The following is a 21,778-nucleotide window of genomic DNA, read 5'->3' on the forward strand; positions in this document are numbered from 1 at the left end:
TTCCCACCGACTTTACTCTTTGGCCCCCTCTGGCCTGAGCTGTCGAGTTGGGGCTCAGTGAACGGATGCGGACGACCTCAGGTGATGAAGCAGGTACTGAAGCAGGGTCTGCCTTGGGGGGAAGGTGGAGTGGGCAGAGCTTCTCCATCCCTAGGGGAAGAGGCAAAGCAGACGCAGAGGCCAGGGGCTGGCCAACACTCTGGTTCAGAGATGCTCCCACCCCAGGTCTGGGGAGAGGAGGAGAGAGGCTGGGGGCTAAGATCTCCCTCTCTGCACCTGGATCCCCTCCGCAACCCGTGCCATTCTGTCTTTGTTTCTGCAGGAACATTGCCCTGAAGCTGCAGGACTGCTGGACAGCCAGGGCTCTGGAAAAGGGATCAGCATACCTTCATCTTCCCCACACCAAGGTGTCAGGTCTGCAGGGTGAGGGAGGAGGGGCAAGGTGGCTGCGGCAGGGCCAGAGGGTCCTCGGTGGCCACCTTGTGGGACTGAGAACAAGAAAGCCAAAATTAGAACATTCTGGAAATCACAGAACTTGTTCTCAGCTGCCACCAGTTCCCACCTGTCCTTTGAAGAAGCTCATTTCTGCCCTGAGAATGTACACATCCTGCCATTGTGCTCGGCTCCCTGCAACCTCCGCCTCCTGGTTTCAAGCGATTCTCCTACCTCAGCCTCCTGAGTAGCTGGGACTACAGGCACCCACCACCACGCCTGGCTAAGTTTTGTATTTTCAGGAGAGACAGCGTTTCACCATGTTGGTCAGGCTGGTCTCGAACTGCTGACTTCCTGATCCGCCCACCTCAGCCTCCCAAAGTGTTGGGATTACAGGCGTGAGCCACCGCGTCTGGCCCAGCGGTGACTTCTGTGTGGGAAGAAGGTCAGGGCTGAAGGACCCTGGGAGGATGCCCCACCCAACACGTCCTCTCTTATCATGGGGTGATTGCCCATGTTCACCCAGCCATTCTTACCTATCAGGGCTTTCAAAAGAATGGCCAAAGTCAGTTCTAACAACTTTGCTTCTTTGCCAAGGCAAACACCAATGCTCCTTTTCTGCCCTCTCTGGATGCCCACGACTTCGGTCCCACAGGAAGCCAAGCTGCTGAGGCAGCTGAAATTCAATCAGGGGACTGGGGTCTGTGTACTGATCTACACGCCCCTTCATACCTACTTCTTCAAACTGTCCCCAACACTGGGAACACCAGTCCCTTGAATATCCTCAGCAATTTAAGGGAAAAAAAGGCTGAAGCAAAAAGACTTTTTCCTTCTGAAATTGTGCCTACTTGCTTGGGGACCTAGGCATGCAGACTTGAAAATAAATCAAGCTTGGGTGGGGCGTAGTGGCTCCCGCCTGTAATCCAGCACTTTGGAAGGCCCAGACGGGCCAGGCAGGGCAAGGAGGATCACGAGGTCAGGAGATGGAGGCCATCCTGGCTAACACAGCGAAACCCCATCTCTACTAAAAATACAAAAACAAAATTAGCCAGGGTTGTGGTGGGCACCTGTAGTCCCAGCTACTTGGGAGGCTGAGGCAGGAGAATGGTGTGAACCTGGGAGGCAGAGCTTGCAGTGAGCAGAGATCGCGCAACTGCGTTCCAGCCTGGGCAACAGAGAGAAACTGTGTCTCAAAGAAAGAGAGAGAGAGAGAGACAGAAAGAGAAAGAGAGAAAAACCAAGCTTGGGAGGTCGAGGCAGGTGGATCACCTGAGGTCAGGAGTTCGAGACCAGCCTGACCAACATGGTGAAACCCCCGTCTCTACTAAAAATACAAAAATTAGCCAGGCATGGTGGCAGGCACCTGTAATCTCAGCTATTTAGGAGGCTGAGGCAGGATAATCGCTTGAACCCTGGAGGCGGAGGTTGTAGTGAGCCGAAATTGTGCCACTGTACTCCAGCCTGGGCGAAAGAGCAAAACTCCATCTCAAATAAATAAATAAATAATAAATAAAAAACAAATAAACCAAGCCGGGAGATTCAGTTGTACTCACTCTCCAATTTCTTGTCCCCCCCTGGGTGCACGATGCATTTAAACTATACAGGTCAAACTCTTGGTTCAGAAACCCTAGCACCAGTGCCATGCCCCAAAGCAGTGCAACCTCTTATTAAATGATCACTCTGGTTTAACAAATCATCCACACTGCCTTGTGGCAAAGTAGCAGGAGAATGGGACTTGGGACTGGTGAGTTTTGGCAGGGAATCGAAAGGGCCTCTGTGGAGCGGAAGCCCGGATGGATGGGCCGTGCTGGGGCCCAGCATTCTTTAGTATTCCAGTTTTCTCAAATTCAGCTCATCCTAGATGAGGCCTTAGTGCACATCACAGAGCGTGTTAGGCTTCCCCCAAAACAGGTGGGGCCAAGGGAGTTCAGATGACTCCTCAGGCAGAAACCAAACCTGCAATCCTTTGTTTTCTAAGAAAACCACTTGGAAAAGTCAAGTCATCCAACCCGTTGTGGTAGGGAGGACGGAAGCCCAGCCCAGCCATCAGCATCAGGAAGTGGCTATCCTGGGAAGTTGGAGATGGGTCTGACGGTGGTGGTCATGCTGCAGGCAGAGGACCAGGGTGACCCTCCCCACACCCACCCTCTGCAGAGTATGCATTTGAGACTAGAAGGAGGATGAGGACACCCTTTTCGCCTCCTTCACCTCCCAGTTTCTGAATGACCTCAACTCCATCCTGATCCACCACTGTCACTGCCTCCCAAAGAATTTCCTGGTCACTGATGCCATGATGGTCCCCGCGCTGGACCCTGGGACCAGTCTGCAGGCTGAGCAGGTGCCAGTGGAGGGAGGGGCATTGTTCTGAGATGGTGAGGGCTGAGGGGCAGGGCTGAGTGAGGAATGTGCTCTCTCTTGCTACTTTGCCAGGTGCCATGCATTGGCAGGCCCTCCCAGCACAGAAACCATAGTGATGCGTTGGTTGCCATGGTTTCCGAGGATGCTCTGCAGCTGATCTGAGTGCCCCCCAGAGCTGCTGCTCTCCCCTCTCTGGGCTACTGGGGTGGGGTGTGCTGCGACCCCAGGAGGGTGGATTTCTTGCTGACCTCCAGCGGGGCGCACTTCTTTCACTGTCTCTCGTTGATGCTTGGGCCTGGCCACAGCAGAGTCACCTTCAATACTTGGGTGGGGGAAGAGGGGAGGTGCTTCTTTCTTTGGAACCAGAAAGTGGCTCTGAGTTGGAACACCCCACTGGCTCCAGAGAATGAAGTTCCTTTAAGTGAAATACTTCCAGGTTCATAATAACTCCCCTTTCCTCACCCAAGCCTGCTCAGCCCTCCTCCTCCTCCTCCACTACTCCCCTAAAGGGGCTCTCTGTACCTGGTGGACCATGCCATCCTCTCAGGCCTCTACCTCAGCATCATTCATGGGATGCCCTAGTTCATGACTGCACCCCTGATCCTGCTGCACCAGCGTCCCAAAGGCAATGGGCCCTTGCTACCCCTTGCCATTCTGGTCAGCCAGGCAGGGCCTTGGGGGACTGGTGGGTGGGGTGGGGGAAGTCTATTACATCCTCAGGATGATTGAAAGGTTGCCTCCTCCCAGTGCCACTGTGCCTGGTGACATCACCTCTCCAATCCTCCTCAGCCCCTCTCAAGTTTGTCTTTCTGTTTTGTCCTCTTTGATTTCCATCTTGATAGAAAGGTTATGATACTCAAGAGAACAAATTGCCCCTTGACAGGGTGTCAGAATCGATTCTACTGAGTCACGCACCTTTGGCAGTTCAACTGTGTTCCTAATAGTTAAAAACATAACCCCTTCGGGAGGTGTCCACACCCTCCCTTCCCATCCTTCCAGTCTGCCCCACACAACTGGGGCTCTGGATGTCTGGACTGGTACAGGGAAGTCAGCCAACATGGTGCCTTGGGTCACTTCACCTCTCAAGGAGATTATTCTCATCAACCTTGTCTTACTAATGAGGAACCTGAACCACAGAGAGGTTAATAAACTTTCCCAAGGTCACACAGCTGGTCAAAATTCATGTGATTTTGTAGCAGGACGAGCCGCAGACAAAACCCCTCAGACATCAAGTTAAAGAAGGAAGGGCTTTATTCAGCCAGGACCATCGGCAAGACTCACGTCTCAAAAACCGAGCTCCTCGAGTGAGCAATTCCTGTCCCTCTTAAGGGCTCACAACTCTAAGGGGGTCCGCTTGAGAGGGTCGTGATCGATTGAGCAAGCAGCAGGTACGTGACTGGGGGCTGCATGCACCGGCAATTAGAACAGAACAGAACAGGACAGGGATTTTCACAGTGCTTTTCTATACAATGTCTAGAATCTATAGATAACATAAGCAATTAGGTCAGGGGTTGATCTTTAACTACCAGACCCAGGGTGTGGTGCCAGGCTGTCTGCCTGTGGATTTCATTTCTGCCTTAGTTTTTACTTCTTCTTTCTTTGGAGGCAGAAACTGGGCATAAGACAATATGAGGGGTGGTCTCCTCCCTTATTCTGGCCCCATGGACGTGGTGATGGGCTGCCCTTCCCCAGTTTCTGCCCAATGCTTGCCCTCTCCTGTGCCCCCACTCCAGCTCACTCAGACACCCAGCCTAGACAGCCCCATCTTCCAGCCCAGTGACCCAGCTGAAGACTGGTTCCTGGCCAAGACCTGGGTGTGACACTCAAAGTTCCTGGTGCACAAGACGGTCACTCATCTACTTCGAATCCACTTTGTGGTGGAGCTTTTGCTTTGTCCATGCTACGGCAGCTGCCCACGAGCCACCCATTTTCAAGGCAGGGAGGAACCCTCCTCTCAGTGCCCACAGCTGTGGGAGACCCGGGGCTGCCTGATCTGACCTCTGACTCTGGCTTCCCCTTTCTTCTGTACCTTCCACATCAACATCCAGCCCGCACTGGGCTCTTTGTACCAGGAAAGCTCATCCAGCAGGTCAAGGCCTTGGAGGCCTGGGATCTTGGGGTGAGCACAGAGGGCCAGGGGAGGCCTGAGATGTGGTCTGGAGCCCCTGCTAGAGGCAGGAGTGAGCTCTCTGCTCATTGCAACCAACGTTGTTGGGACAGGTGGGCAGCCTGGAGCTGATCACCAAAGGGCTGGCAGCTGCCACCTACCACGCCCTCTACCTGTCCCTCCAGCTGGCTGACCTCAAGGTCCAGGACCTCGCCCACTACTACACTCCAGATCTGGGCAGCCATAGAGAGGTGACACTCCCCTGGGGCCTGAGGGCTGCAACCCTCTCACCCTCGGCTATACCCCTGTTGGTTTATTCAACCTTCCCCCAACCTCCTGCTCAAACACACTGCTGTCTCCAAGCCCTTCCTGCTTACTCTTGATCCTTCCCAGCTGTGTTGGGAAGTTATTTAACCTCCCTGTGCCTGTTTCCTCATCTGACAACGAGGGTAATAAGAGCACCTGTGGTATAGCTTATTATTCTTATTCAATCCAAAACCCTAAGAACAAACCCCAGTGCACAGAAAGTGCTCTCTGAGATTAGCTATTAAGATTATTATGCTGGGTGCGGCGGCTCACGCCTGTAATCCCAGCACTTTGGGAGGCCGAGGTGGACGGATCACTTGAAGTCAGGAGTTCGAGACCAGCCTGGCCTACATGGCAAAACCCCGCCTCTACTAAAAATACAAAAGTTAGCTGGGTGTAGTGGCAGGCGCCTATAAATCCCAGCTACTGGGGAGGCTGAAGCAGGAGAATCACTTGAACCCAGGAGGCGGAGGTTGCAGTGAGCAAGATCATGCCGTAGCACTCCAGCCCGGCAACAAGAGCAAAACTCCGTCTCAAAAAAAAAAAAAAAAAAAAAAAAAGATTATTATTCACCCCATAGATAAAGTCACTGTGTCTCCAGGTTTTTCCATCGAAATCTTCCTCATAGGAGACTGCCTTGGGGTATAGCTGTGGCCTCCACCCCAATGGCCAGATCCTCTTAACATCTGTCTTCCTGCAGGTTCCCAGCTCCCGCCACCAGTCTGCATAATGGCCTCCCTCCAGCACTGAGATTGATGGCGGTGCCGCTGCCCATTAGCCTCAAGTGGTGCCCAGTGGCTCGCCACATGCAATGCTGCATTCCCTGTAGCTCAGCCCCTCTGAAATCTGCCCCTACTTCCATTCTTCCACCTCAGCACACACTGGGCCTAGGGAGACAAGACACCCTAATTTCTCCCTCTCTCCCAATTCAAATTCTGCCCCTGCTTCAAGCCCAACTCATGTCCCACCTCCCCCTTGGAGTCCTCAGGGACTCCCCCTATATGAACATCTGCAGCAGGAGCTCCTTCCTCAGCAGGGGGTCTGCACATCCTACTATGGCTGGGGATGGAGGGCCCTTTGGAAACCAGTGGATGAAATGAACCCAATCAGCCGGTCCTAACGCAGATGGACCTGGTGTCTCATCCTTCCCCGTGGTCTGGAATCCAAATGCCTGCAGGACCAGTGAGCAGAGAAAAGCTAAGGAAGAAGAGTGGGCAGGGACCATGGCCAGTGGGAAACTCATGTTTGTCTGACGGGGACAGTGGCGACCCAGCTATCACTGTGACCAGATCTTCTGATTTTTCAGCAGAAACCAGACATCTTCTAATATTTAAATGTTGGCAAGTGATTCAACTTGAAAAACAAACAGAAAAACCTTGCCAGCTGATCAAAACACATCTGCAGATCAGTCATGGCCCTCGGGCCTCTGTTTGCATGCCACGGTGAAGACCACAGCCTCCCGGTTTGATCTCGGCTCTGCAGTTCACTCTGTGGTTGGCTGTTTTCCTTCCCTGGCCTCAGTTTCCTCCTTTGTGGGCAGCAGGTCTCAGTGGCCCCTTCCAACCCACACCCCTGTGCAGTGTTGCCTCCCGAGTATTAGTCACCATGTATTCCCGACCCCCCAGCTTTGGGACCAATATTGTTAACATCTACTACCCGGACAACACGGCAGTGAGCAGGGACTCGGAGCTCCAGGCCTGGGTCAGGGAGATCTTCCAGGAGGGTTTTCCAAGCCAAGTGCTCTCAGAGGTGGTGTCCAGTGCCCCAGGGCAGCAGCCTCTTGGGTCTCAGCTCTGTTCTCTCTACCCTACTCCCATCTAGGGGTCCCCGCCACCCTGGGCCACTGTGCTGGGCTCATCTGGTGTTTCACAATGATCATCTTCACCTGCTCAGCCCAACATGCTGCCATCAACAGCGGCCAGGTAAGCCAGTGCCAGACCTGGGGGACAAGCAGGGTCGCGGGAGGAGCAGCCCTAGCAGCACTGGAAGCTCTGTACTGAGTTTGCGGGGGTCGGTCTGAATTCAGTCCCTGGATCCCCAATATTCCTATCATCCCGTGGCTTGCCCTGCCCACCGCCAAGGGCCAGACAGAACTAGCAGCCTCACTCCCTGAGGTCAATGCCACACACCACACCCTGGTGCTCCTGTGGGGGTTCAGCAATGAAACCAAGGACACCATAAGCAAGATGGCTGGGGTTTCAGCTTCTAGAGAGTGGGAACATTTAGGAGGGGATCCTGGGGACAATAGCTACTAGGAGGGTGCACTTAGCAGGCTGGGCTCGTAGGTGGCAGGGCTTGCAGCCACTAGGTTGCTGGTGGGTGTGGTTTAGGGTGTTGTGGACTCCTAGTAGGTGGAGCTTAGAGTGGTCTGGGCTTCAGAGTGAGCCGGGCTTGGGGTGGTCTGGGTTTCTTGTGGCCCGCAGTCTTTTTTCTAGGTGCGCGGGTGTTTTATGTTTCAAGTTGGATGGGTCTGGAGTGGTCCAGGACCCCTACGTGGGCTGGGCTTGGGTGGACTAAGTCCCCTGGTAGGGAGACTTTAGATGGAACAGAATCGTTGTGGGCTGAAAATGCAGCCGGCCAAGGTCCCAGCCTTTCCTTCTCCCCTCCTGGACACCTACCCAGAGGAGCACTTCACCGAGAAGGCCCCGGGGCGGAGCATCGCCGCCTTGCAGAGCCACCTGGCCCAGATCTCGGCGGACGTCCTGGAATGGAGCCCGGGCCTGGGGCTGCCCTACTCCTACCTGGACCCAGCGGCCGCAGAGAACGGAATCGCGGTGAGAGAGCACAGCCTGCACCCGCACCCCGCGGCGCCAGCCTTGCCGCCAGCGCCCCAGTAACTTGCCGCGCACACTCACAGCCAGACCCAGGGAAAGGTAAGTTTTCTGTTTTTTTGTTTGTTTGGTGTTTTGGTTTTTGTTTTTTTGAAAATAGGAGGGCACAGGATGGGGAGAGGAGAGACGGGAAGCGCGCTCCTAAATAGAAATGCTGTTCTCAATCAGCGCCGGGTCCAGGTAGTAGTAGGGGATGGGAAGGCACTTGTTGCGCTGGCGGATGTCGTGTGAGATCTGGTTCAGGCGCTGGCGGAACGCCTCTATGCTCCTCCGCGGGGCCTCCTCCACGAAGTGAATGTCCGGGAAGTGTCCCAGGGGCCGCTGCAGGCAGAGAGCTCGACAGCTGGGACCAGGGCTGGCCAGCAGCCCCTCCTCCTGCCGGTGGCCCTGGCCCCTCCACCCTTTGGTTTCAGTGGCCTCTCACTCCCTGCTCCCCTCTTGACGCCGCCAGTTGTCCTCCCCCTCCCCGCCTCCTGGCCCCCTCCCTGTGCTCAGAGTCCCCCACCCCATCTCGCACCCTGTCGTCAGGCTCGCGGCTGAGGGTCCAGAGCACCAGCAGCGTGATGCACGTGGTCTTTACATCTGGCAACGTGTCCATGAAGGTCTCCAGAGTGGTCAGCCCCTTAGCCTGAATCGGTGGATTCCGCATGGACGCTGGGAAGTTGGGCATCCAGGCGGTGAACTCCATCTGGAGGTGGGATAGAGGCGCGGGTCTGGGTGGAAGAGTACCCCAGGAGTTTCCTTCCGCCAGGCGCTGACCACCCGCCCTCCAGTCGCTGACTTCTACTCCCCGGCCTTGGCGCTGAGGCTGGGCTGGGTTGGTTAGACTAGGGGTGGGGGTGGGTGTGGGGCTGGGGCTGAGAGTTGGGGCTGAGGCTCGGTTTCCGTTGGTACTGGAGTTGAAGCTGGAACAAGTTGAGGCTGGACCAGGGATTATGGCTGAGGCTGGATTTGAGGTTGGGGCACGGACGAAATTTAGAAGGTCTGAGCCTGGGGCTGGGCCTGGGCTGGTGAGAGCACCGGTACCTGGCCTGTGTTGACAGCGGCGTGCTTGGCAGAGCAGGTGTAGATGACTATGGTGACATATCGGATCAGCTCAGGCACGGTTCGCAAGCACCTGGGGAAGCCTGACCGGCGGGGGAAAAGCCCAGGCGGCGTCAGTCGTGCCCTAGTACTGGCTGCCCGGCAGAGGGCGCCACCATGCCCCGCTCTCACCGTTTTGCAAAAGCTTCAAGCTGCCGCATCCGTACCCTCATCCTGCCTGCGTGACCCTCCTGTGGCAGCAACCCCATCTCCCCTAATCCAGATCATAAGGCTGGGGACGGAGGGCTGCAGGCCTTGGCCAGAAGTCCTCCAGGGCTGCTCCTGGCCCCTGCCTAACCTGTGGCCCTCAGATCTCTCTTCCAGTTTCCCTGGGGATGCCGCTCTGGTCCCAGGCCTGGGGATGTTGGGAGAGGCAGGAGGCTTTCCTGGGTTCCTTCGTTCCTTCGGAAGAGTCCTGCCCCGACTCAACCCAACCCCCGCCCTCCACTCCCTCCATCACCTCCTTCCGGACTCTGTGCCCACTCCGGATGGATTTCTCAGTCCCACACCTCTTCCCTACCAAGCTGCTGGCTTCTCTTTCCTGTTGTCCCGTGTGAACCTCAGATTGCTTCTCTTTCCTGTTGTCCCGTGTGTCCTGGTTACCATGGTGATCTCAGGTTCCAAAAGTCCCACATATTCAAACCAGACCCATCATCTTCCTCCCTAACCGCTCCTCCTGTTAGCCCCCAGCTCAATGGGTGACATACCTCATTTATCCAGTTGCGAAAGTCTGAAACGTGGAGTCGCCCTTGGCTCCTCCCTCCCCTCCCCCTCCCCTCACCACCAAACTCAAACTATCACCCAGTCCTGTCATTTCTAGCTCTGGAATTCTCTGTGGCATCGCCACAGCCCCCACCCTAGTCAGGTCCCCAGTCTTCCCTCCTGGACACACAACAGCTTCCCTAACTGTCTCCTGACTGCCAGTGCAGCCTGATATTCTAGCATACAAGTCTGATCTCCTTGCAAAACCCTCGATGGCTCCCTCTGGCCCTTAACCAGGCTGTGCAGCCTGGCGGCTGCTCACAGCCTCAGCCTCAGCCCACTGGGAACCTGCCCACATCCCACCCTAAGCTCCAGTTGCAGAGAACGTGATTACAGTAAGCAGCTCCTGGAACTCCCTATGCTCTCTCTGGCTTTCTCAACTTTCCACATGCTGCTCCCGTGCAGAACTCTCCATCCCTGTCCTCCGTCATCTCGACGCTAACCTCTCCATCCCGCAGATCTTAGCTAGATGTTAGCCAAGAAGTTCGATTTTAGCTAGATCTTAGCTTGCTGCTCCTGCCCTATCTTCCCTCCACTACCCCTTCCCAGGGTGGGTTAGGCACCTTCCCTGGGCTTCCCCACAACTTACTTTAGGGAAATACCTGCCACCCCAGACTGTGAACTCCTTGAAGGCAGGCACCTTCACCACCTGTTTTTTTCCCTTTTGCCTCTTCAATAACCAGCACAGTGTTGCATTGTGGATGCTCACTGGATATTTGTTGAGTGTGTACCCAGGTGGCAGGACCTCAGGGCGCTTTCACCCCTCTCCTGGAGCTGCCAGCTCCCCCCTGCCAGCTCCCTGGCCTCCTGCCCTTTCCTGTTGGAGCTCATACCCCATTTCACGGTCCACAAAGATTTGTTTCTGGGGTGGGGCTGGGACCCCTCCAGGTCTCTGCAGAGATGACCCACAGCCCCTGATCTCAGACAGGGACCCATTGCCAGCCATGTTTTCTTCCCCAACCTCTCTGAGATGCCACTGCTCCAGGGGCCAGAGAAGAGCTTGTCAAAATCCTAGGGCGGCAATTTGGTCTCCTTCAGTCTACAATAAAATATGTTCTGATCCAGCCCAGGAGGGCCCTAGCAGACCTGCCTGGGGGCTGCCCTTCAGCTCCAGCTCCCCCGATTGCCCAGGTGTCCAGGCCCATACCTGAGCTCTCCCGCCCAAGGAGGCACTCTTTAAATATTTCCTGCACCCAGGACTGCAATTCCGGGTCACCCTCCACGGCGGCGTCACTCGGGTAATAGTAGGTGATGATCTCTGTCACATACCTGACCAGGGGACAGGGCCTCAGTTTGGATCCTCCTCCCCTCCCACTCCTCAGCCAGGCTTCTCCCACCTCCCCCAGGGTGCCCTGACCTCAGTTGGCCCCAGAGCTGCCCCAGGCCTGTGGGAGGGCAAGTCCTGTGGGGCAGAAGTGGAGAGGGTGGCTTGGCAAGGCCAGAACACACCCAGAGCACTCCCTTTTAAGCGATGGGCAAGGCCTACAGGCGCCTCAGATCCCAGAAGGGATCTGGCCAGCAGAGGTGGGCTGGGGACCCGAGCAAGGAAGGGGCCTGCTGGGCTGCAGGTGTAGGTGTGATGGACACACAGACCCCAGGCCCCTTCCCCAAGGCCAAGCTCCTGGATGACATCAGACCCACACTCAGTTATCTAGAAGCTCCCCACACCCTCTCCAACATCCCAGGGTGTCCACCCTGAGAGCCACCCACTGCTGTCCTGAGCTCACCTCTCCAGTGCATTCCACACCGCCAAGCTGTCGTCGCGGTAGTAATATCCAGGCAGGTCCTGGACCCCACGCTCCACAAAGTCATTGGGGAGGTAGAGGCTTTCATAGGTGAGCTCCGACAGAGCCCGTACCATCACCTCAGCAAAGCCTTCCACGCCCAGGGACATGCCCTGTGAGAGAGGAGGCAGATCCTGGAGCCAGATGGGCATCCCTGGCACCCCTTCAGGTCCTCTAGGATCCCAGTAAGTGCCCCTGTAACCCCCGACCCAGCCCACCCCACCTCCAGGAACTCTCCTGCTCCGGAGCAGCACACCAGCCCTGCCTCTGCTCCTTTCTAGACAGGAGAACCCACTTCATCGAGTTCCCTCCCTTCATGCACCCTCATGATGACCCAAAGGCAAGTGGGAAGTCCTGCTCTTTGTCTAACTGCAAAGGCCAGAGGAAAGCAAATGTTTCGTTGGGGTTGGGGGCAGAAGTCTTACCTTGGCAGAGAGCCCCCCCTCATTGAGGAGAACAGCCCGGCCAATGCTGTTGATCTGGACGGTGTATCGGGTGTGGGGGATGAGGAGCTGTGGGGAGAGCAAGGAGGATGAAGAGAGAGGGCTGAAGTGGCCCCCAAAGGAGCTCAGCTCCCCATTTCTGTAACATCAGATCTGCTCACTCTGGGAAGTCCCTATGCCAAGCCCTCTCTCGTGGTTCCCAGATGCCCCCCAGGCTGACTGGAGTCTCTCTGACTGCTCAGTTGGCCTGGGGACTTTCCGAGGCCAGGTAAGGGCCATGATGCCTGGGGGAGGCCCCTTCCCCCAAGCCCACACCTTGTAGAGGGGGTGGCACATGGGCAGATTCCTCAGCAAGGCCAGGCAGAAGGCCTCGGCAATGAGGTGGGTCTCCAGCAGGTGGGCGATGGCCTCGTGGCTGTAGAACTCCGCATAGCGCACCCACGTCTTGGCTAGCAGCCAGTCCCACTCAGAATCACTGGGCAGGAAGATGGGGCAATCCGGCCCAGGGGTCTGGCTGAGCTAGGGGTGGTGAAAGAGAAAGGGTTAGGTGAGGGCAGAGACCCACACACACAAAGTCCCCACCGCAGGAAGGAGGCAAAAGGGAGTATGAGAAGGTAAAAACACTCCCAAGCTCTGGTCCCACTGGTCCCCTGAGCACCCCTGGGCCTTTCCTCCCTCCCCACATTTGATCTTGCCATTCACTCTGCTCAACTGCAGTACCTTCCTCTCGCCCCTGTCTCTACCTGGCAGCTCCCACTTATTCTTCAAGAACCATCTCACAAGCTGCCTCCTCTGGCAAGACTTCCTTACTTCAGCCACACCTCCACCACATTCAGATGCGCAGGTTGTGCACTGCACAAGGATTCCTAGCCCCTCAGGGGGCAGGCAGATCACTGAAATCAGCCTACACTGTTCCACTAAGGAGCCAGGAGCATCAGGCTCTGGGGCTCTGGCCCATCCACCCAGAGGGAGCCTCTTTCTAACTTGCACATGACCCTTGGGGGGACCTCTGGGAAGGAAACACCTAGTTCCTTCCTCTGCCAGACCAGTATAATTATCTCAGTATTTCCAGTAGGGACCTGACCCCCTTCAGGGATTGGTTTTCCAGGTGGATGGATGGATGAAGTCAAAGAAACAAGCACACTCCACAGACACATATACATGCACACACTAACAGATGCACACACATAGGGGCATACAGCCAGCCCTCCGTATCCATGAGTTCAACACTGGTGGATTCCACTAACAACAGAGGGAAAATATTCTGGGAAAAAAAGTGTCTCTACTGAACATGTACAGACTTTTTTTCCTTGTCATTCCCTAAACAACACAGTGTAACAACTATCTACATAGCATTTACACTGTATTGTATTGGGTACTATAAGTAATCCAGAAAGGATTTATTTTATTTCTTTTTTTTTTTTTTTTTTTTTTTTTTGAGACGGAGTCTTGCTCTGTCACCAGGCTGGAGTGCAGTGGCACGATCTCCGCTCACTGCAACCTCTGCCTCCTGGGTTTAAGAGATTCTCCTGCCTCAGCCTCCTGAATATCTGGGACTACAGGTGCCGCCCCCCACCATGCCCAGCTGATTTTTGTAGTTTTAGTAAAGATGGGGTTTCCCCATTTTGGCCAGGCTGGTCTTGAACTCCTGACTTCAGGTAATCTGCCCACCTCGGCCTCCCAAAGTGCTGGGAGTACAGGCGTGAGTCACCACACCGGGCCTAGAGAGGATTTAAAATACACAAGAGGGCCGGGCGAGCTGGCTCACTACTCCCAGTACTTTGGGAGGCTGAGGCGGGAGAATCGCTTGAGCCCAGGAGTGCAACATGGAAGAAAGCATAGCGCTCCTTGTGTACACACAGCAGCAAGAGCTCACCCAGCTCCGCTGAGCAGCGCACTTTGTACTTCTGTACCTGAGGGGACCAAGACAGCAAGCAGGTGAGAGGCGGAGAACTGCCAAGGTGGTCCTTGAGCCTTGCAAGTTGCATCTACACCTAAGCCTATTAGGGCATACAAACCTGAGCTGCTCCCAGCCCATACCGGGCTTTTGTATGAACTAGAAAAATGTGCCCAGGCCGGACGCGGTGGCTCACGCCTGTGATCCGAACACACAAGATGTGTGTAAGTTATATGTAAATACTAGGACTTTTTGTTTGTTTGTTTGTTTGTTTGTTTGTTTGAGACGGAGTCTCGCTCTGTTGCCCAGGCTGGAGTGCAGTGGCGCAATCTCGGCTCACTGCAAGCTCCGTCTCCCGGGTTCACGCCATTCTCCTGCCTCAGCCTCTCCGAGTAGCTGGGACTACAGGCGCCCGCCACCACGCCCGGCTAATTTTTTTTTTGTATTTTTAGTAGAGACGAGGTTTCACCGTGGTCTCGATCTCCTGACCTCGTGATCCGCCCGCCTCGGCCTCCCAAAGTGCTGGGATTACAAGCGTGAGCCACCGCGCCCGGCGACTTTTTTTTTTTTAGATGGAGTCTCGCTCTGTCGCCCAGGCTGGAGTGCAGTGACATGATCTAGGCTCACTGCAAGCTCCGCCTCCTGGGTTTATGCCATTCTCCTGCCTCAGCCTCCCGAGTAGCTGGGACTACAGGCGCCCGCCACCACGTCCGGCTAATTTTTTGTATTTTTAGTAGAGACAGGGTTTCACCGTGTTAGCCAGGATGGTCTCGATCTCCTGACCTCGTGATCCGCCCTCCTCGGCCTCCCAAAGTGCTGGGATTACAGGCGTGAGCCACCGCGTCCGGCAATACTGGGACATTTTATATAAGAAACTTGAGCATCTGCAGATTTTGGCATCCCGGGGAGGTCCTGGAACCAATCTCTCGAGGATACCGAGAGACGGCTGAATACACACAGGTCCACAAGCTCACATAAGCGCGCGCACACTCGGAGGAACATTCGCGCACACAGAGTCTCAGCGGCAGCGCCTCCTGCAGCCCAGGCACCTGGATGGCGATAGGCAACATCTTGCCCTCGGGTCCGAAGTGCAGCAGGCAGAGGGGGGCGCAGTGGTGCTGCTTCCGGCCGCTGAGCTCCACGGTGGGGATGCCCTCCATGATGTGGTAGTCAGCCAGGTAAATGTTCCCCTTCTGGAGGGGAGCCGCGATGGGTGGCAAGTAGGCACCCACACGGGGCGCCCGTGACCCGCGCCGCAGGTGCACAGGGCGCTGGCGACCAGGGGCAGGGGTGGGACGGGGACAGGGACGGGGACGGGGGGTGCGGGCATGGCTGGGACTGGCGCGGGCGCCGGAGCGGGGGAGAGACGGGGACGCCCGAGAAGGAGGCCAGGAGGAGGGCCGGGGTCTCCGCCGGAGCGGGCCTCACCTCCAGCTCCGCTTGCAAGCACGTTCCCTCGCCCAGGAACGGAGACACCATGTCATCTGTGACGGGGAACTTGTCTGGGATCCGCGTGCAGCGGCGGATCAGGCCGGGGTTGACGCCATTGAGGTACTGGTACCCAAAGAAGGTGTCCTCTGCCCAGTGCTCGGCCACGTACTCTGCGAGGACGGCGCAAGGGCGTCACAAGGCGGCCCGGCCCCCCTCGGGGACGGAGAGGCATGGGACAGAAGAAGACCATGGGCACCCAGAGGACTTGGGGAGGAAAACGAAGCCCCCAGCCTCGAGCGGCCGGAGGAGCCCGGGGCGACGTTTTCCAAGAAGCCGCCAGAGGGCGCGCGCGCGCCTCGCGGCCTCCCCTGCCCCACTGCCCCTATGTGGGGGGCCTGCCTAGCACGCAGGAGACCACCTGGCTCCCCCTGCTCGATCCGGGACGCCCCATTCCATACCGGAGACGACAGATTTCTTGCCAGGGAAAATTTTCCTAATGTCCTTCAGCCTCTTCCACGAATGTTTGCAGTCCAATAGGCCGCGGACTTTGAAAGCCAGTGCCCTAGGAGATGGGATTCCAGGGAGAGGAGGTCAGAGGGGCTGCCAGGCGCCGGCTGAGGCGGGTGGCGGGGCCGCCCCACCCACTTAGGCCTCTGGGTTTCAGGGTCTGTGCGTCGCAAAGTCTCTGGGTCCCATGTCTCAAGATCTTTGCATCTCTAGGTCTCTGGGATCATGTGTCAGGTTTTCTGGGTCTGCGTTTCAGCTCCCTCTGCCTTCCTGGCCGTTCTAACCTCTGGGGCTGTCTTGGAGGCTGCCAAGGTTGGAGGAGAGGGACAGTCCTTGCAGGAGCCCTGGTTCTCCCGTCACTCACACGCACTCACATGGGCCCCAGGCGGACGAAGAAGGAGGCCGTCTTGAGGAAGGAGTAGCGGAGATTTAAGTTCAGGAACTTGGTGGCCTTAAAGTTGATGAGAATTGGGAATCCTGGAATATAGCCATTCCACCTGTGGGGAGAAGCGCAGGGCAACTGGGATCCAGGGGGCGGGGAGGAGGCAGGCGCCCAGGGGAAAACCATGGGAGGGGCCCAGCACAGCTTCGGGTCCTTACTCAGGCCGGTTGGGGTTGCGATACCTCCGGACCGGAGGGCGGTAACTGGGAATGTGCACATAGCTGGGCAGGCCAGGAAGAAAGACTCGCCAACTGCAAGGGAAACCGAGATGTGACCCTCACGCCGGTGCACCACCCCAGGGCGAAGGGCCAGAGCCATCACTGTCCCCCACCTCCCTGGACCCCTGCTGGGCGCCCAGACTCTGCCACCCGCCCCCTCACTGGTAGAAGTCCTGCTTGGCTCTGATCTCCTCTCTTCGGTGCTCCAGGAGGACGGGGAGCGAGTCATCTGCTGTTGTCTTTCCTGTAGGGAGACCAAGGAGGGGACTCAAGGGCTGACCCTTACCCCTGCCCACCCCTGCCCACTTCAGGAAGCAGGAGTTCAGCTTCTGTGCCCCAGGTCGGCTCTGGGGGGGCCCATGACCAAGGAGTGGGAAGGCTCACCTTGGGAGAGTGAAGGTGCGTCCTGTCCAGAAATATCAGATAAAAGAATCATGGACCCACCCTCTTTCCTCTTGCTCTACCCTCAAGCTGAGCTCTGCTGCTGCAAAAAGTCCCTCCTCTAGACCCACTGAAATATTTTTTATCTCTATAAATTCATGGAGTAGACGAGCAATGTTGTTACATGCATAGATTGCATAGTGGCCAAGTTAGGGCTTTAGGATACCCATCACCCAAATAACGTATATTGTACCCGTTAAGTAATTTCTCATCATCCACCCCCTCCCATCCTCTCACCCTTGAGAGTCTCCATTGTCTATTGTTTTGCTATGTCCATGTGTACACAATTTTTTTTTTTTTTTTGAAATGGAGTCTTGCTCTTGTCACCCAGCTGGGAATGCAATGGCACGGTCTCAGCTCACTGCAACCTCTGCCTCCTGGGTTCAAGCGATTCTGCTGCCTCAGTGTCCCGAGTAGCTGGGATTACAGGCGCCTGCCACCACGCCCGGCTACTTTTTGTATTTTTAGTAGACACGCGGTTTCGTCATGTTGTCCAGGCTGGTCTCGAACTCCTGACTTCAGGTCATCGGCCCGCCTCTGCCTCCCAAAGTGCTGGGATTATAGGCGTGAGCCACCGCGCCTGGCCCATGTGTACACATTTTTTAACACCCATTTATGGGTGAGAACATTCGGTATTTGACTTTCTGGTCTGGCTTGTTTCACTTAATGACTTCCAGTTCCATCCATGTTGCTGCAAATGACATGATTTCATTTTTTTCATGACTGAATAGTATTCCACTGTGTATATATAGCACATTTTCTTTATCCAGTCATCCATTAGGGCACTTAGGGTGATTCCATATCTTTGCTAGTGTGAATAGTGCCACGATAAATAAGGCATCTTTTTGATATGTTGATTTCTTTTCCTTTGGGTATATACCACTGAAATATTAATAACTGCCAGTTGTTTAGCACTTACTAGGTCCTAGGTGTGGGGAAAAGGGCTTGTGGGGTGCCTGTATAAACTGGCCATAAAAATATGGGACAATACGTTGTGGAAAGTCACAAAAGGCCTCTGAGGAGGAAAGCGTTCTTATCGCCATTATGTTCCCATGCTCTGAGCGTAACCTGCTGTCTTATCTATAAACACTGTGTTCAAGGAGAAAGACACTCCTTTGAAATCTGGAATGTGGACAGACGTGCAGGCTCCTAGTTAAGCCCACTCCCACTAGCTGCTCTCCGATAAGTTAAAGATATGCTGTTTGAGCACAAAGGAGATTCATTTAAACCACTATTGCTATAGATTACGCCTATGACGTACTGCCTCCCTTTCACTGCTTCGCCCTGAACATCTGCTTCTTAGATCTAAGTGATTGCACTCAATAAGTAGTGTGGAGACCAGAACTCTGGGCCTTTTGCAGCCTCCATTTTGCAGCTGCCCCCCCGGCCCCCACTCTTTATGCACTCTTAACCTGTCTCTTCTCATTCCTTCGTCACCACTGGACTTTGGGTACCCTACAGGTGGTGTTGAGGCTGGTCCCCAACACCAGGCACTTTGTAGACACTTTACTTTTATTAATCCAAGCCTAAGAAGCACCCTATGAGGCAGGTGACTATTACTATAGGCTGGTGACCCCTTCTCCACAACCACAAAGTACAGAAAGCTATGGAAATCAAGTTTGTTTGTCTGTTTGTTCCACAACAAATTCATTGGTTGACAAAGCCTGCTGTGAATCTCCCTGAGGCTATATACAATCTTTATTTAACTTACTGGGTGTAACTGTCATAGTTTTTACTGGGAAGTGTTAGTATATTTGATTGGGGTGCCCTGTGGTAGATATAGCACATAATATATGGGGTATGTGTGTGATATAGATTTATAGATGAAGATAGGTATGTACATATATACATATTTTATATAAACATACACACGTGTGTACAGATACATGTGTTTGTAGCTTCTCAATAAAATCCAAATTTCAAAACACCACTGGAGTCAGCAGTTTCAGCTAAAGGACTGTATCCCCATGCCCATTTCACAAGGAGAAACAGTCGCTATTACGTATTACGTGGGGACAAGGCTGGATTTGCCCCATAGCGGGCTGCTTCTGACCACCAACAGTTGTTAAGCCTTTTAAAATTCCGTTCAGGCCAGGTGCAGTGGTTCACGCCTGTAATCCCAGCACTTTGGGAGGCCAAGGCAGGCGGATCATGAGGTCAGGAATTCAAGACCAGCCTGACCAACATGATGAAACCCCATCTCTACTAAAAATACAAAAATTAGCTGGGTGTGGTGTCGCGCACCTGTAGTCCCAGCTACTCAGGAGGCTGAAGCAGGAAAATCGCTTGAACCCAGGAAGCAGAGGTTGCAATGAGCTGAGATCATGCCACTGCACTCCAGCCTGGGTGACAGAGCGAGACTCCGTCTCAAAAACAAACAAACAAACAAACAAACTCCGTTCAGATGTCATCTTATTGGATTCTCACATCCAAACTTTGAAGTAGGTTCTGTTGTTATCTCCATTTTACAGATGAGGGCACCAAGGTTTAGAAGAATTTGGAAATGTGGCCAGGTGCGGTGGCTCACACCTATAATCCCAGCACTTTGGGAGGCCAAGGCAGGCAGATCACAAGGTCAGGAGATCCAAACCATCCTGGCTACCACGGTGAAACCCCGTCTCTACTAAAAATACAAAAAATCAGCCGGGCGTGGTGGCACACGCCTGTAGTCCCAGCTACTCAGGAGGCTGAGGCAGGAGAATCACTTGAACCTGGAAGGCGGAGGTTGCAGTGAGCCGAGATTGCGCCACTGCACTCCAGGGCGACAGAGCGAGACTCCATCTCAAAAAAAAAAAAAAAAAAGAATTTGGAAATGTGCCCAAATGTCCAGCTAGTCAGCGGAAGAACTGAGACCCAAGTCCAAGTCCATCTTCCTCCAGCACCCTGGCTGGTGGTCCCCAGGCTGGCCTGCAGCCCATCATTTCCCCTCAAGGCCCTTACCTCGCCACCCTCTCCCTCCTCCACCTGCCTCAGCTCATGTTGTATTCAGGATGAACAGTGCTCCCTGGAGTTGTGCAACCCAGAGACCCAGCTCATTTTCATCCCCAGGGCGGGAGCCTCACTCCTTTGAGGGCCCTATGGGTGACTCAAGTCTCCCTGTCCTGTTGCGTGGCAGCGGCCCCACCCAACCCCATTCCTGCCTGGCCACCAGCGTCACCTTGCCTGTCCCCTGCTTCCATGTCACCCAGACCTGTCACTGCAGGAAGATGCTCTGTGTCCCCAGTGAGACCCTCCCCTTGGCATGCTCACCATCTCCCAGGCTTTCCTGGCCTCTCCTTTCCCCAGCTCAGGCCCTGTTCCCCACTCCTGGGGGAAGATTCCAGCACAGGGCGGTGAGAAACGGAAGAGAGGTCGTCAGCTGCAGGGAGGATGGGGCTTCGGGCCCTGGGTGTCCTCAGCTCAGCCTTTCCCTCCCATTCACCTCAAGGGAAGCCAACAGACACTCAGGTGGTGGAACTGGGGGATAAGAGAGGACAGGCCTCCAGTCCCCATGCAGCGCCACAAATTAGGAAGCTGAGCCCAGCTCACCACACAAGGGGCTCTGGCAGGGTGGGTGCGAGGAGCTCAGCCACTCAGGTCCTGTGTCTCTCCCGTGGGAGTAACCAAGCAACTGGAAAAACCCCTGGGCAGCCTTAGCCAGCCTTAACCTTGGAGAGACCCTGACAGTCGATCTGAACAACAGAGTCTCTACCGGACAGATCCTTACTGGATTAAGGGGGGCCTTTTGGAGTAACAGTGCATCCTGTTAGAGAAATACGGTGTCCTGTTGGGAAAATAGGGAGTCCTTTGGAGCAATAGAACATCCCATCAGTCTAAAAATGCTCAGTTAGAAAACTGGGGCTCATGCCTGTAATGCCAGCACTTTGGGAGGCTGAGGCAGGCAGATCACCTGCGGTCAGGAGTTCGAGACCAGCCTGGCCAACATGGTGAAACCCCATCTCTACTAAAAATACAAAAATTAGCCTTGGCGTGGTGGCACGCGCCTGTAGTACCAACCACTCAGGAGGCTGAGGCAGGAGAATCGCTTGAACCCGGGAGGTGGAGGTTGCAGTGAGCCGAGATCGTGCCATTGCACTCCAGCCTGGGCAACAAGAGTGAAACTCTGTCTGAAAAAAAGAAAGCCAGGGCGTCATAATTATAAGATCACAGTACCATGGAGACCTGTTGAACTCAAAGGGCTTCTAAACGGGATAGCAAGGTGCTGGTTGGAATAATGGGGCATCCTGTTATAGTAACAGAATCCTGCTGGAGTAACAGGGAGACTTGTTGGAGCGCATATGATTGGCATTATAAATAGGCCTCTTGTGAGAGTCCTGAGCCTGTACTTAGCATCACAAGGGGTCTTTTTAGAGTGGCTGGGCATCTTTTGGAGTCAGAGAGGGCTGGAGATGTAGCGGGGAGCGCACTCTGGGAATGCTGTCTGCTGCCAGATGGGAATGCTGAGGGTAGCCACCGGGCCTCAGGCACCTCTCTTCCTCCAGTGTGCAGCCCCAAGCTGAGCCCGGGGCAGCATCACTGACTGAGGGAAATGTGTGACAGTGGCAGGAGAGCCCAGGAGTCCCTGGTGGGGCTGGGCCTCCCTCTGGCTTGATGGGAGCCTGGGTGCCATGCCAGGGTAGCAGACTGGAGCGAGAGGCCTCACGGTCACAGGATGGAGCAGGGTGATGAGGGCTTACCTGTGGCCTCCCGGAGTGCCAGGGTCTCGTAGCCATCCATCCACTGGTAGGCGGGGAAGT

The 21,778-nt window shown here is 55.1% G+C and overlaps 1 protein-coding gene and 1 long non-coding RNA gene across 3 annotated transcripts in view; one reads left to right on the top strand and one right to left on the bottom strand.

Moving 5' to 3' along the window:
* The window catches only part of LOC131381982 (uncharacterized), a 3,488-nt gene extending 1,526 nt beyond the window's left edge, over positions 1–1,962 (top strand). The window contains exon 3 of the long non-coding RNA XR_009211105.1: positions 323–1,962. This is a non-coding gene — a long non-coding RNA (uncharacterized LOC131381982). The remainder of the gene's footprint in view (positions 1–322) is intronic.
* A 6,151-nt stretch (positions 1,963–8,113) lies between these two features.
* Positions 8,114–17,211, bottom strand: ALOX12B (arachidonate 12-lipoxygenase, 12R type). Of its 2 annotated transcripts, XM_058431927.1 has the most exons (14): positions 16,986–17,211; positions 16,764–16,845; positions 16,542–16,634; positions 16,316–16,438; positions 15,893–15,996; positions 15,432–15,604; positions 15,053–15,196; positions 12,422–12,625; positions 12,089–12,175; positions 11,607–11,776; positions 11,027–11,148; positions 9,061–9,161; positions 8,552–8,722; positions 8,114–8,355 (listed from the first exon to the last, which is right to left on the bottom strand). In XM_058431927.1, the coding sequence occupies exons 1-14, from the start codon at positions 17,035–17,037 to the stop codon at positions 8,176–8,178; spliced, it is 1,806 nt and encodes a 601-aa protein (XP_058287910.1). In that variant the 5' UTR covers positions 17,038–17,211; the 3' UTR covers positions 8,114–8,175. The 2 variants fall into 2 exon arrangements, with proteins under 2 accessions (XP_058287910.1, XP_058287911.1); XM_058431928.1 differs by lacking the exon at positions 15,053–15,196.
* Positions 17,212–21,778: the final 4,567 nt, after the last annotated feature.

The sequence above is a fragment of the Hylobates moloch genome, unplaced genomic scaffold (genome assembly GCF_009828535.3).
Source record: "Hylobates moloch isolate HMO894 unplaced genomic scaffold, HMol_V3 SCAFFOLD_19, whole genome shotgun sequence".
Lineage (NCBI taxonomy): Eukaryota > Metazoa > Chordata > Mammalia > Primates > Hylobatidae > Hylobates > Hylobates moloch.

Excerpts from the sequence above, each read along its gene's own strand:
- ALOX12B (XM_058431927.1), bottom strand. The coding sequence starts at position 17,037 with ATGATTCTTTTATCTGATATTTCTGGACAGGACGCACCTTCACTCTCC. Across the intron at positions 15,997-16,315 it reads TTCGTCCGCCTGGGGCCCAT|GGCACTGGCTTTCAAAGTCC; the intron begins GTGAGTGCGTGT and ends CCCATCTCCTAG. Across the intron at positions 9,162-11,026 it reads CCTTGGGCGGGAGAGCTCAG|GCTTCCCCAGGTGCTTGCGA; the intron begins GTATGGGCCTGG and ends CCCGCCGGTCAG.